The sequence below is a fragment of the Tupaia chinensis genome, unplaced genomic scaffold (assembly GCF_000334495.1).
Source record: "Tupaia chinensis unplaced genomic scaffold, TupChi_1.0 Scaffold145916_1, whole genome shotgun sequence".
NCBI lineage: Eukaryota > Metazoa > Chordata > Mammalia > Scandentia > Tupaiidae > Tupaia > Tupaia belangeri.
Genome location: NW_006205774.1, coordinates 1,566,508 through 1,581,257, shown reverse-complemented (window position 1 = coordinate 1,581,257; position 14,750 = coordinate 1,566,508). Strand labels below are relative to the sequence as shown.

Sequence of the window (14,750 nt, the reverse complement as noted above, 5' to 3'; positions counted from 1 at the left end):
TCTAACTTAGCCAAGACACCAAATTAGGCTGCATTTACAGGTATGAATAATAGACCATATGTCCACAGGTATTACAGATCCTTTGTGATGAAGCTGCCTGCTCATATTTCCAAAACAATTAATCAAATAACTAATTAGCAATCAAATTGAGTTGAAATGCTTTAAAGTACTGAACTTGGTCCTGTGAAAAGTACAAAAAGAAAACAGTATATCACACATTAACTTATCATTTTGATAACCAACTACCTTTGATATGACAAAAAACAGTGATCTGTTCAGTCAGTTTTTCTCAAAGGTCAGCAGGGATAGGTTGAAGCTCGCCAGTAGGTCTGTTATTTTCTGAAAGAAAAGAGAATAAATGAACAAACACACAATTCCTTCCCAACATATACAAACTTGTACTGCTCAATGACAGGGAGGCATCCTGAGAAATGCCTCATTAGGCGATCCTGTCATTGTGAGAACATCATGGAGTACACGTACAGAAACCTAAATGGCTTGCATGCACACTCTAGATCATTTGCGTAAGTACGTTCTTTGAGCTCCTTACCCCTCTTCCAAAAGGGAAGTCAAATGAAGATTCAGCACCATCAACTGCCCTAGAGAGCCTCAATCAGACAAAAAAATCCCTTGTTCCTTATCCGTTATGATGCTGATATTTGTTTTCTCTTCATTTGCAGTCTTCCTATGTTTTCGTTTTTGTTTATTATTCTGCCAGAACATAGAAAGCAAGCAGAAAAGGAAAACAGGCACCCCTCCCTTCCAAGGGGGCATGGTCACATCACAATCCCTTCTCCTCTACTTTTCCACGCTGTCAAGACTTGCAGCATGCACGCACATGTGCCTGGTTTTAAGCTGCCAAAACTAGGAGTTGAATCAATGGTCTGTCAATGTGGAATCTGGCTCCTCTACTATCCCATAGCGCTGACCCCTTCCTAAATTTTATACTTAGTAATTGCAGGTGAGGCTGACTGTTTTTCAGAACTTTACATTTTCCTTAGTGAAGGAAAGTCTGTCAAATATGGTGAACTACAGATATGAAATCCCCCATTAGCTCCTTAACACTCCCCTTTCTCCTCTACCCCCTTCCAAGCACTTACAAAGTGGCCAAGTTTCTTCAGCTGACAAAAGCTTTTTTCAGAAGAGCCACATATGTATGGATGCCAAAAACCTTATGCTAGTTTCTGTAATAACTTGCTCCTAATTCTTACTGAAGTATGAGTGGCCTTTGAAAATCTCATTGAGAATATATATTATATAAAAAAAACTATGCATGGATTTCAAAATTGCAATGAAATAAACTTGTACTTTTAATTCCATTCTTCTGCAAAATTTTTGTATGTGTCATACAACAAAAACAACCAGAAATATCAAGAGATATATTGGAGGCTCTGATTCATAAACCAAGAAATAAAAAATGGAAAGTTAAGGACTTAATCTTAAATCCTGTCTCTGCTGTGACTCACAAGAGACAAGTCACTGAATTACCTCAGCTTCCATGCCTCATCCAAGAAAAAGAATGACATTTTCTTGCTAAGGAGAGATGACATATAGTTATAAAAAATACATTGTAAATTTAAAAGCAGTTGAGAGAGACAGGGAGAGAGAAAGGAAGCAGGGTTAAAAAAATTACTTAATTTACTTTAAGATATGGGAAAAATGTAATTTATGTTTATAATTGATTTTGTTATTTCCATTCGTTTCTTTCATCATAAGGATAGTACTTATAGAGCTCTAGAAGGGAGAGTTATGTACTTATGTGTCCTGGGTGAAGCAGGCTGGAAGATGAGGTCCAGATCCCTTTGCTTTAAATCATTTCTTCTGAATGAATAAGTTGTTTTCAAAAAAAAAAAATGTTGTTTATATTGAACCTTCTTTTCCACCTGACACTTCTCCCTAAAATGGCACCGAGGCCCCTTACAGTAACTCAGAAGAACAAACAGACCTCGGATTCATGTGGTTTCTTCAAGCTGGGCTTGGTTCCTGGGCTGATCTCCTAAAAGATAATTCATCCTATCTTTCCTATTGGGGTAAGTACTGGCCCTCTATTGCTAATGTCCACTGTATTCATTCCTTTCTTCCTAGGGACAAAGGTCCTGCATGTTGTGTGGTCTCTTCTGAGGATCTCTCAGATCCTACATCTTTTAGGCCAGGGCATCCATAAGCGTTTGTTTTCTGCCTGCCAGTCACAGGAAGGTAGGGAGGTAAAGCATTACTCTAAGTACCTACCATCATCCTTGGCTAGGATGTCATTCCTGCCCTACATTGAATATGAAGCTGAGCCAGAATCCAAGGTTCTTCTAAATGCATCCAGGCATCCATATACTAGATGAAGACACCATCTTACACGTATGAATACTTGCACAGAGTTCTCCTGCTTCAAGGGGGTTGACTGGGGACAAAGAAGCAAGCATGGTAATATTTGCACCTGACTTGCTGGAACTACTTTTCTTCATGTACCACACAAAGAGCAGAAGGATTTCTCCCTTTCTCAGTAGCAGAGATTTTATTTATGTCATATTCTTAGTCATCTCCATTTATAGTAATCTTGTTACTGTTATTGAGCCTGTTTTTGATACAAAGGAGGATTACACTTTTAAAAAAACTTTAAAAACACTGTGTATATATATATATGCATGCCCAAAATCCTGACAAGAGGATGGGGAAGAGGGGATGGCAATGTGGTTATAGCTCTGGGGAGTATTTTCTTTCTCTCCTCTCTCCCTGTCTCTCTTGTGAGTATGTGTGCCCTGTAACAAATTAAAAGACAAAACAAAATAGAAGCCTGCTGGTGGCATAGTGGTTAAAGCATCTGGATCCCATGTGGTTGACTGTGTAGTTTAAGTCCTGAAACTGGCACTTAAAAACCATGCTAGGTGCATGTGTGTGCATGACCAAAATTCCAAGAGAACAATGGAGAAGGGATTGTGGCATGGTATCACTCCTCAGGGATGCTATCTCATGTTTCCACTCTCTCCTCCCAGAAAGTGCATATGCCATATAGCAAATTATTATTTTTAAATTAGTTGTACTTAGCCTGTATCTGAAGGATTAAAAGTAAACCTTTAATAACATAATATTCCAAATATTAGCCATTTCTATATATTACTATTATCTGGGTATCTATCTGTCATTTATTCTTCCATCCTGTCATCCATCTATCTATCTAAATATCTATTTATATAATACCAAACCTTGAAGAGACATAATCTAGCATAACTAGAAATCAATAAATAATCATAAATTTCATATAAAAGTAAATAAGAACTCATGGTAACACCAATGTATCCATAGTAATCCAGTATGGTCATTTAAAAATATTTATTAGCTACACTGATGGGCTAATTTTGTATCAACTTGGTTAGGCCTTGGAACCCAGGAGCTGGTCAAACATTACTCAGAATATTGATGTAAAGGTATTTTTTAGATGAGACTAATATTCAAATCAGTAGACTTTGAATAAAGTACAATATGTTTCATAATGAGGTATGTAGACCTTACCCAATCAGTTGAAGGCTTTGAAAGAAAAAAGACTGGCGTTCCCAAAGGAAGAGGCTGAAGACCCATCAGATTTTCTATGGGTCTTCCCCCCCTGCCAGCCTACCCTGCAGATTTTGATCTAGCCAGACACCATGATTCATTCAAATAAATCTCTCATTTATTCATGTATGTGTGTATCACTCTCTCTCACACACACATACACACACGCACACTAATGATTCTGCTTTTTTGGAGAACTCTTAGGAGAACCTACCATGTGTCTGGCATCCTTTTAGTATGAAAAATGCACAGATGAAGAAGGCATTGTTCTTGTCTTTATAAAGTATAATTGTCGGCTTAAAAGGCTGACTCCAAACAGGTTCAAGTCAAATATCTCTAAATAATTTACATATAGTTAATAACTCAAGCTAAGCTTCTGTCTGATCAAATCTCATCATCAGTTTACTGTGACAATTTTGGATAGAGTGATTAGAAATAATAAAGTTAATTCTTATCCCCATTTACTTACCACAAATGTCAACATAGATGAGTCTGAAGGGAGTTTGAAGGTACGTTAGTATAACTACACTTGAATAGAGGCTTATGGTTCTTCTAAAACAAAGCCCAATGCCCTATGTTATCTTATGAAACCTTTCAGACAAATGATACACATGATAGACAAGGTACATACCATTCTATAAATAAGGAAAACAAGCTCAAAAAAAATTTTTTTTTGAGTTTTTTGCTATAGGGCACATGTGCTTGCCAGAAAGACAGAGAGAGACAGAGAGACAGAAAGCAAGAAATCACACCCCAGGGGTGATGGCCACACCAGAATCCCTTCTTCTTCATTCTCCCCACAGGATCCTGGCACACACGCACACATACCTGGCATGAGTTCAAGCCACTGGGTCCGGGATCCGAACCGTGGTCACGGGAATCCAGTGACATAGCCATTATGCCAACTGCTGGTCCCAAGCTCAAATATATTGTTTTTTTTTTTTTTTTTTTTTTTCTCCCCATAGTGTGCCTGCACTCATCAGTGAGACAGAGACAGATAGTAGAGGGAACATGAGAAATCATCCTGTTGGGGGATGGCCTCTTTGCAATCTCTTTTTCTCCCTTCTCCTTCTGGGATTTTGGGCATGCACATACATTCACCCATTCTGATTTTCAAGCTGATGAGTCCAGGACTCGACAGCAGTCAGTCCAGTGGGAGTCCAGTGCCTTGACCACCATGCCACCCTCTGGCCCCTGAAGCTCAAATATTTTAAATAACATACTCAGAATTATACAGTAGCAGCCTGGATAGCTTTTCTATTCCTAGTTCTACTGGTACTCTTTGTGTTACTTAATATGATATGTACTTTAATTTCCTAAACTAGTATGAAACCTAAGATTAACAGACATTTTCAAACTACTTAAGGTAATTTTCTTGTGAATGCACAAGTATAATACTTATACATATTATTGGTCTTCAAAGCACGCAATAGTGAAAATGGAAAGCATGTGAATTATACATAGTAAAGAACTTATTAAAGAAATTGTTGTCTAGTATTGGATCATTTTAAGCAGATCTTAAATGATTCATATGTAAAGTTAGTGTATATGTATGTATGTATGTGTATATATTTACATATGCATCAGGAAGCTTACTTATACCATTAATTCGTTAAACAATTGAGTATCCCCCATGTTAATTCATTCAACAGTTGTGCACCCACCATGTACTGGGTGCTGTTCCAGGTGTTTGAGGAAACATTAGTGAACAAAACAAAGGCCCCTGGCCTTGCAAATATCCTTATAGGGGGTGACAGATATTAAGTAACAAATATATTAAGTAAGTCTATAGATTTTAGCAACTATATTATAGCACCTGTAGATTGTGCATTGTGTTATTTAGGTCTTAGAAACCTGATAGACTAAATGAATGAAGTAGAGCCAGATGAGGAGGAGCAGTGTGCTGGGAAATGGGAGAGCATGTTGCTCTATTAAGGGGAATCACTGGAAGGATGCTGAGCAAAATCTGAGAGCAGTGAGAAATCAGCCATACTGATAAGTAGGAAAGACTTCTTCAGACAGAGGGAAGAATTAGTGCAAAGCCCGAAGGCCAGACGGTACCAGTGTGTTTAAGATACAGCAACGATGCCGTCGTGGGGTGGGAAGCAGGCATTGGGGGACAGTCATAGGAGAAGAGGGCAGAGAAGAAAGAAGTATTGATGACAAAGAGCTCCCTGGCCACTCGAAAACTGTTGGCTTTTATTCTCAGTGAAAGAGGGGGCTGTCTTTAGGTTTTGAGCAGAGTAGGAATGTGACTCAACTATGCTTTAAAAATCAGTTACTTTGGCAGTTGTATTAAGGAGTCTTTAGGGGAAAAGAGAGAAAAGCAGAGAAACCAAGGAGATGGGCATGGCAGTCATACAGTAAGGAAAAGGTGGTGAGGGTCAGATAGGAGGCTGTGGAGTTGATAAATGACCACATTCTCACTATCTTCTAAATGTAACACCAATAAGACTTCCTGATAGATTCAATATATAGGGAGTGCAAGAAAGAGAGGAGTCAAGAATAACAATTGCAACTCCCATTCACTAAAAAGGAAAGAAAAATAACATAGAGTGCTTTTTGTTTGTTCGTTTTTAACACTTGTAACACATTTTAGTCATTCATTGGGCTTTCAGTTCAGACTGAAACCAGAGTTCACAACTACCTACGTTTGTTTAGCTAAGAATACTATTCTCCAGGCTTTATAACTACTTCAGAAACCTCTCTAAGGTCAACTCCAAGGAAAAAATTTAAACCTATTTTTTGTTATCAGCGCTTTGGCATCATCAGTCTGTGTATCTTTTAATTATAAGACAGTAGACATTTAGAATCCCAAATTCTGCACTTTTGAAAGATGTTCTGAAAACAGAAGTGGAACCGACCCATTAGCATGAACACATCCACTGCAGATGCTGCCTGCACAGGGTATGGCCAGTTAACCCAGCAGCAGTGGCCTTAGTAAACACACCAGTCTTTAGGTCTTTAGCAGTCATAGACAGCCTCAGGGCACAGATGCTCAGCTTGACCTTGACTTTTAACTGTCCTAGCATTCTAAGGCATGGGGAGAAGATTGCCAGCATATACTGGTAGGTCTTGGGTTCTGACAAGCTGGTGCAGCAAAAGTAAGGATTCAGAAAAAGCAGTAAAAAATAACTACAACGAAACCAAAGGTAGCTTTTATAGGCCTTTTATACATTGATGGTCACTATTAGCTACTTGCAAACTTTTAAAGCATTAATGCTATTCCATGCTCAATTTTTTTTGTTTATTTATTTTATTCATGATAGAGACCATGGGTATATGCATGCAAGAGAACAAAAGAGAATAGTACTCCCAACAAGGTTTCCTCACACTATGATCCCCTTTCCCAAGCCTATATGCTTGGCAAGATCTTGGATCCTATATGTGTGCATGCCTGGCATATTCTAGGTTGACCTGGGATCTGAACTCAGTGTTGCCCATGTGACTTAGCACTGCAATTCAGCATGCTACATATAACCTGTGTCACTGAGGCTGGATCATAAGTCCAAATATTTTAGGGCACCATTTAGTTAGTATGTGTTGCTCAAAATGCTACCACACACACAGAATCAAGAAGGGAAACTGCAGAAAGGCTAACCTTGGATTTAAGAGTTTGCCCACAGGCTTGAGCATCACATGGTCTCCACTTGGCTTGTATTAGTTAATTGCATAAAAGGAAGAATCTTTCCTTAGAAGGTAGGCTATTGTAAGCATAAGCATTTTCATAGCAAGAAACAATAGACACAGTTCCTAAGACGTATGACTGAAAACACACTGTCACTAGATGAAAGCCACACTCAATTAAGTTTCAGGGTGTCAGAAACATGACTCAAAAGCAACAGGGAAATTAAAATGCTTTAAATAATCCTGAATTTTAAACAAGTCACCTAAAATAAATCTGGCAATTGGAGATGCCTTCACTGCAAATTCCTAAACTTTGCAAGAGGGCAGCTATGTCTTTAATGTCACTGTCATTGTAGAAATTCTAAAAGGCTTTATAGAACATTGTAGTTGGAAAAAATTTGGAATGTACAATGGAATGGGAGATACTTTTCAGCCTTGGAGTTGGATTAATTCCTATGCTGTTTTGACCTAGCTCTGAGCTCTCTGGGAGAGTTTTTCTAGGGGCAGTTTCCATCTGGATATCTATAGTCCCAGGAGGATAACCAGCGAAGAGTGGTATGGGGGGAGGGGGTGGTGGGAGGATTAAAAAATGTGAACATATAGTCAGAGAGCCTACTATCTTCCCATAAGGGAGGTAGCAAAGTCCCTGACTGACTCTAGGTCAGGGTTAACCATTCCTGGAAAGGGCTGGCCAGTACATATTTTTGGCTTTGCAGGCCAGATGGTCTTTATCACAACTACTCAACTCTGACAATGTGTAGTGTGGAAGTAGCCACAGACAATATGTAAACAAGTGAGTGTGGCTTTAGCCAATAAAACTTTACTATGGACACTGAAATTTGAATTCCATATGATGTTTTTATGTCACAAAATATTACTCTTTTGAAATTTTTATTCTAATTGCTAAATATCCTGAGGCCCAATCTTATCTCCTGGACTGCACAAAAGCAGACAGCAGACTGTGATGGCTCACAGGCTGCTCTCTTTTACTGACCTGTACATAAGATTAAAAGGAAAGCTTGACCTGTTACGATGGAAGCTCTCTTTGCTCACTTCTGATGGCTCATTACTTAGTTGGGGGTATCTATCAAAATTATATATGCGGCATCTTTTTATACCACTAATCTCTCCATGGATATGGATTTAGCAATTACTGGATCACACCGTTCCTTTAAACTTCTCAACTAATGTTGAAGGTCTTCATTGTGTTGAAGGTCTTTATTATAAGTAGTGTGTGGATAATTGGTATCTGTCCTTACTACTTCACTTGAACCAGTGGGAGTCAATAATGTAGCCAGCTATGTCTCCTTTCCAGCTTAAAAAGAGGTCAATAAAAAACGTTGTCAGTCCTCTCCAGGCAATGTATTAGTGAAATTATATTCATTACCAGTTCCAGTTAGGACATAGGTCTTAAACCTTCCCCATCATTTCCAACTCTCCTAATAAATGTACTGGTTCAAGAAACTTAGCTGAAGTCTGTGAGCAACTATAATATGTGATGGCAGCTGCTACTAGTTAGGAGTGAGCACAGGGACCTGAGCTGACTCAACAATGACTGTTATACTCTCACTTCTGGCCCTAGAAAGTAACTAAGTAAGTAAGCTTAATCTGAGCTTGTAAATGGTATAGCCAGAATTGGAATGTTATAGCCTATGCATTCCTACCCACTGAAACATACAAAGGTCTTAAAATATATTAAAAAGACATATGATAAAACTGTGCACGTATTTCAAAATACTTTTGTACCAAAATAAACCTGTACTTTAATTTGATTTTTTTTTTTTTTTTTGGAGAGATTTTCACTGTAGGGCGCGTGCGCTCGCCAGACAGACAGAGAGAGACATAGAGACAGAAAGCGAGAAATCACCCCCCAGGGGGGATGGTCACGCCGCAATCCCTTCTCTTCCATTCTCCTCTCGGGATCTTGGGCACGCACGCACACGCGCCCGGCGTGAGTTTTAAGCCACCGGGTCCGGGACACGAACCACGGTCGACTACGTGGGAGTCCAGCGACATAGCCATTACGCTAACTGCTGGTTCCCTGATTTTTTTTTTTTTTTGTAAACTTTTTTAAGTCCTCCCTCATGCTTGGTGAATTTAACTTTGGGTCTGCGGACATATATGCTATGAATAGCTTCCTAACTAATGTCTGCAATACTGGCAATCTTGTAACCAAAGGGTAGCCATTGGGTAGCCAATCTTGTAACCATAAGGGTATCTTCCTTATTCCTACAGCTGGGATATCTCACGGTTACACTGAAGGCTAGTATTATTTAGAATTTCTTGACAACAAATAACTAACTTTCAAATGTTATGTTTATTGGTGTAAAGTATACACTATTTTCCCTTTTTGTACTATATTTATTGGAAGGAAGTTGTTCAAGTTTGGGAAATTAAGTCCCTCCTCTATTATGGTTTAGATAATGATTTGTTTTCCATAGGTTTATGTTTTGGAATTTGGTCTCCTTGTCATGGGGTTAGAAAGTAGTGATGCTTAGTGGGTGGTGATTGGATCATTGAGACACTCATCTCATGAATGAATTAATACTGTATCAAGGGAGACTGAACAAGTTTTAACTCTTGATGTGATTAGCAGTAAAGGGGGTTGTTATAAAGGGAAGATAGCTTCTCCAAGTTGTTCTTTCTGCATATGTCCACCATCCACTCAATTTTTGCCAGCTATGTTGTGAGGTATGCTGGCCTAATGCCAGCCCCTACATCGTTGGGCCTTCTAGCAACCAGAATCATGAGTCAAATAAACCTCTATTTCTTTATAAGATGCCCACTTTTAGGTGTTTCTGTTAACAATGAAGTAACAGACTAGAGCCACTTTCTAGAAGGCAGAGTTTCCACATAAATTATTAAGAATTATTTTTCATGGAGATTTACTTTCCTCCTTTAGTGATACGTATTATACTTAACCGGCATTATCTTTTACTATACAACTTCTTATGTCTTTCCATGTCAAAAGTTATAAGATTTTCACATTTTTTAGATTTATTTTATTTTATTTATTCATTAATTTTATTTTTTAATTTGACTAGGAAGACAGAGAGAGAGAGAGAGAGAGATTTTATAAACACTACAATAAATATCAACAAAATTAATGTGGAGTTTTATATCACAGTTATAAGCTAAATTTAGTGAATGTCAGATATTATGAAGAAATACACTATCTCAAAGTTCTAGAAAAAAAACAGATATCTAATCATGACTATGGCCCAACTCCATAGGCCACTTAAGAAACGAGTGTTGAGGATTTGTTATAGCCTTAAGTCTCAAACTAACAATCAAATATCAACAATGCAGTGAAAATGTTCTTTTGTGTTCCAATACAAAGACATACCAGAGTAGTTTTATTGACTATAGCAAGTCATGGAGGTATAAAACATCCAGATTACATTTGAAAGTTAGCTATAATCAATAAATTCTAAATAACATTTACCTTCATTATAAACCTGAGAGTCCCACAAAATCAAGAATGAGGAGGAAAGAGATGCCCCTGGCTACGTGTTGTGTATAAGACTAATAACATCCCAGACAGAAGTAGCTGTCCATAGTGATAATAGCATAGACACGAAGCAAGACTCAGTAGTTATGTCTCAGTGAGAAGGCATACATAGACTAAGTCATTCCAATCCCAGGTTCTACCTGAGCCATTTCCAATCTCAGGTTTAAGATGTTACATAAATTAGTTACATCGAGCCCACAAAGAAGGCCACAGTGGGGTTACAAAAGTCATTTTTAAGGCCTTAACAGGTTGAGCTTGATTCAAAGATCACATCTGGATTGACCAAAACATTAAAACCTAAAGAAAACCTGAAATTTAACTTAATTAGAATAAAAAGCAACATCTGTTTACAGGCTGCAACTCTAAGATGTTAGTTGATTTTTTTTTTTTTTTAGCACATTCTAAGTTTTGTTGCACCACTGGTTTTGTCTCTAGCATCCCACTAGTTCGGCAGAATTATTAGATAGAGCTAGAGACTACTCCCTGGATATGTCCCCAACCTCCCCTATCCTACAGATGGGCAAAAATAAAGCTGGCTCATGAGCCTGCAGAAGCATGGCAAATGATGTCTGCTTCCTCTTTGCATTAAACATACACCACTCAGCCCTACTGCTTCAGGATCAGAGAGGCTAAGAGAGGCTACACCCACTGCAACATAGTGAGACTTTGGAGAAACTAATTCCCATCCTCCTGCTCTGGAGGAATTAAAGGGAAGAATCTCTTCTTTTTAAAGCTAAACTCCAAAACTCCTAATGTGAATTCTAGTATTCTTTCCCATAGAAGAATAAAGAAACTAGCAGCAAGCCAACACATACTATAGGGAATAACTACAGAAGCCTACTTAAATAAAAAGAGAGAGAGAGAGAGAGGTATAAACCTCATGGAGAGTCTAAAAATCAAAGCTGAATATCAAAGAAATGTTGAAAAATATTCTGAATATTCATCATAACTAAACTTAATGAGATGCAAGAGAAAACAGATAAAAAATTCCAGGCAATAAGGAAATCATTCCATGACTCGAAGGAAGACTATACACCCTAAAAAATTATCAAACTGAATTTTTGGAAATAAAGACCACAATACAGGAAATCAAAACCTCCCTTGAAAATATTAACAGCAGATTAAACCACGCAGAAGGTAGAACCTCTGACCAGGAAGACAAAGGTCTCTGACTTAGTCGGATCAGAGAGGCTAAGAGAGGCTACACCCACTGCAACATAGTGAGACTTTGGAGAAACTAATTCCCATCCTCCTGCTCTGGAGGAATTAAAGGGAAGAATCTCTTCTTTTTAAAGCTAAACTCCAAAACTCCTAATGTGAATTCTAGTATTCTTTCCCATAGAAGAATAAAGAAACTAGCAGCAAGCCAACACATACTATAGGGAATAACTACAGAAGCCTACTTAAATAAAAAGAGAGAGAGAGAGAGAGGTATAAACCTCATGGAGAGTCTAAAAATCAAAGCTGAATATCAAAGAAATGTTGAAAAATATTCTGAATATTCATCATAACTAAACTTAATGAGATGCAAGAGAAAACAGATAAAAAATTCCAGGCAATAAGGAAATCATTCCATGACTCGAAGGAAGACTATACACCCTAAAAAATTATCAAACTGAATTTTTGGAAATAAAGACCACAATACAGGAAATCAAAACCTCCCTTGAAAATATTAACAGCAGATTAAACCACGCAGAAGGTAGAACCTCTGACCAGGAAGACAAAGGTCTCTGACTTAGTCAAAACCATCAAAAAGAACAAACCCCACCCCACCCCCCAAAAATAAGGACAGCGTATGTGAAATACACTATTAAACATCCAAATATCCAAATAATACATATCACAGAAGGTGAAGAATCTGACAAAGGCATAGAAAATCTATTTTATTAAATACTGCTGAAAACTTTACAAAGCTAGACAAACATTCAGATATCTAGATTCTGGAAATACAAAGAACACCAAACAGAATAAACATAAAAAGATCCTCCTACCGTACATCATAACCAGACTGGTAAAAATCAAAGTCAAAGTCTAAAAATGGCAAGAGAGAATCATCAAATAACTTACAAAATTATCCTATTAGGCTAACATCTAGCCTTTCAACTAAAACAGTGCACACAAGGAAAAATGGGAAAATATTTTCGAAACACTAAAAGAAAAAATAATTTCAACTGAGAAAAATATACCCAGCAAGATTATCTTTCAAATGAGAGGAACAAATAAAAACTTCCTCAAATAAACAAAAAACTTAAAAAAAATTACCAACATTAGACTAACTCTTCAAGAAGCACTGAAGAGAATACTGTATCAGGAAATCTAAAGAGAGACAAACAGAAATAAGAGAACACAAAATAACACTAAAATGGCTAAAACAGGGGTAGTGATAAGTCTGTAAATATTGACAATAATATTGAATGAAAATAGATTAAATTCTTCAATTAAAAGATGCAGGATGGCTGAATGAATTAAAGAAAACAAAAAAGAAAATAAATAGGAGCCCTTTACACGCTGCTTACAAAAAACACACCTCACTGATAGAGACATACATAGAACAAAACTGAAGGACTGGAAAATGATATTCTATAAAAATAGAAGCCCAAAATAGGCTAATGCCCTGATACTAGTATCAGACAAAACAGACTTCAAGAAAGAACTGTAAGAAGGGACAGAGAAGGACATTATATAGTGCTAAAAGTGCTAATTCACCAAAACAAAAAAAAACAAAACAAATTTATAAATATCTACATAGCCAATCCTGGAGCAACCAAACATATAAGACAGAGTGCTAGAGCTAAAGGGAGAGAGACTCCAACACACTAATTGTTGAATTTTTCAGCACCCCACTGTCACCTCTGGACAGATCATCTAGACAAAAACAAGCAAAGAGGAAACAGAAACTAAATGACAACATAAGCAAATGGACTCGAGAGACATCTATAAATCATTTAACCCAACAACCACAAAATACACATTTTTTTCATCCTCACATGGAACATTTTCCAAGACTGACTACATGATAGGGCATAAAACAAGCCTTTACAAATTCAAAAGTATAGGAACTGTGTTAACCATCTTTTCCAAGAACAATGGAATTAAGCTTGAAATCAACTACAGAAAGTACCCTGAACATACACAAGTACATGGGAACTAATTAACTCCTGGAGAACTTCACAACTACTGAAGTAAAGACTGAAATAAAATGATTCATTGAAACTCTTGATAATGAACTCATGAGTCTCCATTACCTAAGTGACACAGCAAAAGCAGTTATAAGAGGGAAGTTCATAGCAATCAGTGCTCACAAGATAAAAGAAAAAGAAAGATGGTTAATATTTTAATGACACTTATCAAGGAACTGTAAAAATACACACAAAATACCAGAAGAAAATAATAGAGATCATAGCAGAAACAAACAAAATAGAGAACCGTGTAAAAAATAAATAAAACCAAAAGCTGGTTCTTAGAGAGGATAAACACAATTGAAACACAGGTAACTAGATGAATCAAGAACAGAGAAAGGAACCAGGTAAATAAAATCAGTGATGAAACAGACAACATTACAACTGATACAACTGAAATACAAAAGATATAACACAATACTATGAGCAATTATACACCAAAAAACAAAACATAATTGAGGTGGACCAATTTCGAGACACATACATTGCACCTAGATTGACCAAGAAGAAATAGAATGCCTGAACAGACCCACAACAAGTAGTGAAACTGAATCAGTAATAGTCTCCCAGAAAAAAAAAAAAAAAGCTTAAGTACTAATGACTTCAATTCTGAATTCTACAATTCTACAATACTTTTAAAGAAGAATGAACCTAATTTTCTTCAAACAAAATTTATAAAGACTCAAAAGGAACTTTTCTAAACTTATTCTATGAAACCTGTCATCTTAGTCTCAAAAGCAAACAAGGACACACACACACAAACACACACAAAGAAAACTACAGACCAATATCTCTGATGAATATAGATGCAAAAATCTACAACAAGATACCAGCATATCATATTTAACAACACATTAAAAGGAGACTATACATCATGACCTAGTAGGCTTTAT

At 37.1% G+C, this 14,750-nt stretch overlaps 1 protein-coding gene across 1 annotated transcript in view; it reads right to left on the bottom strand.

Moving 5' to 3' along the window:
• Nucleotides 1-264: 264 nt before the first annotated feature.
• The window catches only part of AGMO (alkylglycerol monooxygenase), a gene marked incomplete in the record, with an annotated part of 412,025 nt that continues 397,539 nt past the window's right edge, over nucleotides 265-14,750 (bottom strand). Inside the window, 1 exon segment of the mRNA XM_027768353.1 lies at nucleotides 265-339. Coding sequence (XP_027624154.1) covers nucleotides 280-339 — 60 coding nt within the window.